The sequence below is a fragment of the Caretta caretta genome, chromosome 1 (genome assembly GCF_965140235.1).
Source record: "Caretta caretta isolate rCarCar2 chromosome 1, rCarCar1.hap1, whole genome shotgun sequence".
In the NCBI taxonomy this organism is placed as follows: domain Eukaryota; kingdom Metazoa; phylum Chordata; order Testudines; family Cheloniidae; genus Caretta; species Caretta caretta.
The window spans coordinates 5,888,998-5,893,776 of record NC_134206.1 but is presented as its reverse complement, the minus strand read 5'-3'; the positions used below and the strand labels follow the sequence as shown (position 1 = coordinate 5,893,776).

General features: G+C 49.5%; 1 protein-coding gene across 1 annotated transcript; it reads left to right on the top strand.

Moving 5' to 3' along the window:
• The first annotated feature begins 319 nt into the window (after positions 1-319).
• On the top strand, positions 320-1,258 carry LOC125633023 (olfactory receptor 51G2-like). Its single transcript, XM_048842151.2, has one exon. It carries the CDS (start codon positions 320-322, stop codon positions 1,256-1,258), a length of 939 nt encoding a protein of 312 aa, XP_048698108.2.
• The last annotated feature ends 3,521 nt before the right edge of the window (positions 1,259-4,779 follow it).

The window sequence follows — 4,779 nt, the reverse complement described above, 5'->3', positions numbered from 1 at the left end:
TGTCAGGGGGAAACATCGGGAGCAGGTTTTCTTATAGCTGCCCATTGCAGAACTCTTTCCACCTTCCTCTGGAGCGTGTGGAACTGGCCAGTGCATACTGGGCTAGATGGACTACAGGTATCATCCAGTCCGCAAATGTCTATCTTGGTATCAGTCGTGTAAATCCTAGACTTTGTTTTTGCTGATTTTTCTTTAGCTCCCGGGAGTCTCTAGAATTGTACAGAGAGTGGAAAGATGTCTTGTTAAATATCAGCTAATCTCCTGTTCTTTTTCTTTCAGGAAGGAAAGTTCAAAACAAATTGGATCTTCACACTACATAATGTCAGCTGTCAATGACACCACATTCAAATCTTCAGTGTTCCTTCTCACCGGGATACCTGGGCAGGAAGACGTCCAAAATCTCTGGATCTCTCTCCCCTGCTGCTTAATTTATGTTATTTCAATATTAGGAAATTCAGTCATTCTGTTCATTATAATAATAGATCCAAACCTCCATGAGCCCATGTACATTTTCCTTTCCATGTTGGGCTTCACAGACCTTGGCTTATCGATAGCCACCATACCAACGATACTGGGCATATTCTTGTTTAACTCTCGGGAGATCAGCTTCGATGCCTGTTTTGCCCAGTTGTTCTTTATCCACTTGTTTCAATGCTTTGAATCCTCTGTGCTTTTGTTGATGGCTTTTGACCGCTTCATCGCGATCCGTGACCCACTGAGATATGCCTCCATCTTAACTCTGCCGAGAATAGTCAAGATGGGACTGGTGTGTGTTCTAAGAGGGGTGGCTGTGATACTTCCATTCCCCCTTCTCCTGAAGAGGTTTCAATACTGTCGAGCCAATGTCCTCTCCCATTCCTACTGTCTGCACATGGAGGTCATGACAATGGCATGTGCAGACTTCACAATCAACAACATCTATGGTCTGTTTACTACGGTCCTAACAGTGGGGTTGGACTCACTGCTCATCTTCCTCTCTTATGTGATGATCATCAAAACAGTGCTGAGCATCGCGTCCCACAAGGAGTTCCTCAGGGCCCTGAACACCTGCGTCTCCCACCTCTGCGCTGTTCTGCTCTTCTACACGCCAGAGTTCAGCCTCACTTTGATACACAGATTTGGGAAGGGCTCTTCTCCCTTGCTTCAGATTGTCCTGGGCTATGTCTACTTGATGGTTCCTCCACTGATTAACCCAGTTGTGTACAGTGTGAAAAGCAAACACCTTCGTTCGAGGATAATCAGGGTGTTCGTGAAGTGAAGGGTCAGTTTATCTTCCGGTCCCAATACTGGTAGCAAAGGAAACAAGAAACACAGGACATAGCCACTGTTGCCCCTAAGCTGTGCGCGTGTGTGTGCTCACACAGATCCTAAACCCCGCGCAGATGGTGAAACACTGCATGCACAACAATTTGCACAGAAGCACAAAAATTTGCAGAGAAGACATTTTTTGCCACACACGGCCTGTCAAAAATTAGAGGGAACATTGGAGACGGAAACCTATTCCATCCTGGACCCTTATACTTCTGATTATGGGGGGAGGGAGAGCTCAGTGGTTTGAACATTGGCCTGCCAAACCCAGGGATGTGAGTTCAATCCTTGAGGGGGCCATTTAGGGATCTGGGGCAAAAGTTGGGGATTGGTCCTGCTTTGAGCAGGGGGGTGGAGTCGATGACTTCCTCAGGTCACTTCCATCCCTGATATTCTATGATTACATGAGCTACTGATATCCACTCTGTACAGACACATGCAGATGGGGACTAAGGCCTTAAGCAATGGTAAAGGGGTTGTTTCCACCCAGTGTTGTGGGAGGAGAGGGCATTGGGGGAAGGAGACCAAGGCAGGCAGCAGCATTCACAAAGTGACTGTGTTCATGGAGAGCCAGGGGATCGGTAGGATATTGGCTCATAAAGAGCCATAGCAGTGGCTGCTCCAACCTCAGAATTCCTGACAATACTCTCAATAAAGACAAGGGATTTGGATTTTGTTTCCCATTACACCTGGCCTCTTACTGTCCCATGTCTGGTTAAACATCCTTGAGCCATGAAAAAAGCTGCAATGCCATTTTGTGGGCACAGTCTTGGCCCTGCCTGAGCACTCTGGCTGCTGTGTGATCCATGAGAGCTGCACCAGCTGTGGACAGGGCTATTGAAGGGGCACGGACACCCAACCTTCCCCTATGCCCTCAGCCAGGTGCTCTTGACTGAGTCATACCAGAGATTTCATTAATGCAGGAGCCGCAAGAGAAGCCATGCAAAGCGGTAGAACAGAGTCACAACTATCTCCTGTCCCAGTCCAGCCCTTTCAGTGTCGGGTGAGCACCTTCAAAAAAGGAAAAAGCAAGACACATGCAGAAGCCCTGCCCCCTCCATGGCCTCACCCCTGGCCCTCTTCTTCCCCCTGAACTCCCGCCGCCTGCTCCTTCTCTTCCCCAAAGCCCAACCCACTGACCAGGCTGGATGTCAGAGCCAGGCTGTTATTAAAAGAAGTCCAGGGATCAAGTGCCTCTCTGGGGAAACCGAGACCCCCCCACCTGCCCCGTTCAGGGGACACAGCTTTAGGGGAAAGAGGAGCAGGGTGGGGCCTCATAGCAAGGTGGGGCTAAGGACCTCACCCCCCAACACTGAAAAAGGTGGCTGTGTCCATGAGCAGGTGTGGATTGGCACCACAGGGAATTCAGGACAAATGTTGTTCCGGAGTCTTTCAGCCCACACTGGGACTTGAACACTTCATTTTGGGACTCTTCTGCCCAATTGGGGATGTGTGATCCACCCTAAATCAGTGGCCATTGGAGGTGGATGTTGGGGACTGTCCCCTTTAGGGGTTGCAAAGATTAAGGGGGGTCAGTCAATCCCAGGGTGTAGCCCTTTTAGATTCCTGTGACTTTTAGAGCTGCGAGAAGCTTTGTAGAGCCAGCTTGTGGGAGATAGGAAGATGGTCCCGGGGAATAGTTAGTACTTTAGGAAATCCCAGGCTATTGTTTTTAAGGACCTGGGACAAGGGTCTTGTAGGGCAGGGCATGACTCCCTTCACTCCATGCGAAAGAGGAGGAGCCTTAGGAGGGCAGGCAGGCTGCATCCTCTCTCAAAACATGGGCCACTCCAGCAGGGGACAGACAGCTGCCCTCGCTCAGCCCAGGGGAAAGGGACTGTGATATCATGGGTAGCAGATGGCGAGAAGCCAGCTAGGCTGCAGGAAGCCTGAAACAAGACTGACCCCAGCAAGCAGGAGGTGGAGGGCTCCTGAGAAAAGGAGGAGGATGGAACAGGAGGATAGGAGAGCCTGTGTTTTGGAGACGACTTAATTAATGTGACCCCACAAAAGGGACTCTTTTTTTAAGTATCCCAGGCTGAGAGTAAATCATTACAAGGGCCTTTCTGGGGAGGACAGGGTGCCCCTATTTCAGGCCCCAAGAGGCACTCTGTCTTGGCCCCTACCACAGGGCCTTGGCCAGAGTAGGCTGTGCTCTTGCAAGCCGTTACCACTGGGCTTAGATCAGCCCAGCAGAAGCCCCCTGACTCCAGCACCGTGGTGTCTGTGGCAGATGTGGGGGTGCTCAGGAATGACAGTGAGGGGTGAGTAGTGAATTTCTGAGGGGAGTGTTGGAATGTCACAGTTATGCTGGGAGTTTCAGCGGAGTCACTGGACCTGTGTTTGCGAGCCCTTGAGGCTGAATGGGTCTAACTGACAAGCAATTGAGCAACGGCCACGGGGGCCTCATCTTACACAGTTTGGCTGGGAGAAAGCAGTCAGAGGGCAAAGGTCAGCTCCACACCTTGGGGCTGTAACACAGACACGGCTGAGCACTATGGTGATTGGACCCAGGCTGACACTGGTTTCAGCAAAGCCTGCTTCCACAGGAAAGGGGCAAACAGAGGGGAAGATGCTCTCAGAGACACACAGAAACTAGGCTGGGTCCCAAGAGCTCCTTGGCTTCCCAAAAGAATGTAAGTTGGGCCAGCTCTGTTTCTCTATCTCCTGAGCAAAGGCTGTCTAACTTAGCTTGCAGTGATACCTCAGATAGATGACAGGTGTAGACATGTGATTACTGCCTGATATTTTAAAGCTATTTCTTTTAATGCTTTGTGTTGTTTGCTAATAAACCTAATAGATTTAAGGAGGCGGTTGATGACTGTATAGCTCCGGTCACAAGCATCCGAAGGGAAGAGATTGAGGTGTCCAGTTGGACCTGCTTGGTGATAAGCGTTTAGCATAGATGGGCGTTGTTCCCAGCTGGAAGAGCGGTACAGTTGTGATATCCCCCAAAGACAAGAAAGGACCTGGTTTATAGGGTAAAGAGACTATATACATGGTTTTACTGTGACATTTCCAGTTCTCCTTGGGCAGTATCTATCCTTATTGAGTGGCTATCAGCATAAAGGAGAGCAACCCTTCTTCAAACTGCATCCAACATAATGATCCATTGAAGGCAATGATTAATAGATACATAGAATATAAGGCCAGAAAGGACCATTAGATCATCTAGTCTGACCTCCTGCAGAATTTCACCCCGTTACCCCCGGTATTGAGCCCAATGACATGCCTGGGCATAGCTTGTGTTCATATGAGAGATTTTAACTCTGTTTGTCTCATAAGGATGATTTCAGGTACTGGGTGGAGAAATTGAACTCTTCTCATCAACCCTCTGTGATGAGGTCTGTCATTAGCACTGCACCCTTTGACGTTGGAGTTCTGGGCCACTCCTGCAGCTTGGCTGTAGAGGGAGGAATCAGGACGTGCTTTCAGAGAGCGAAGGACCTGTAGAGTGTTGCCTGGCTAAAC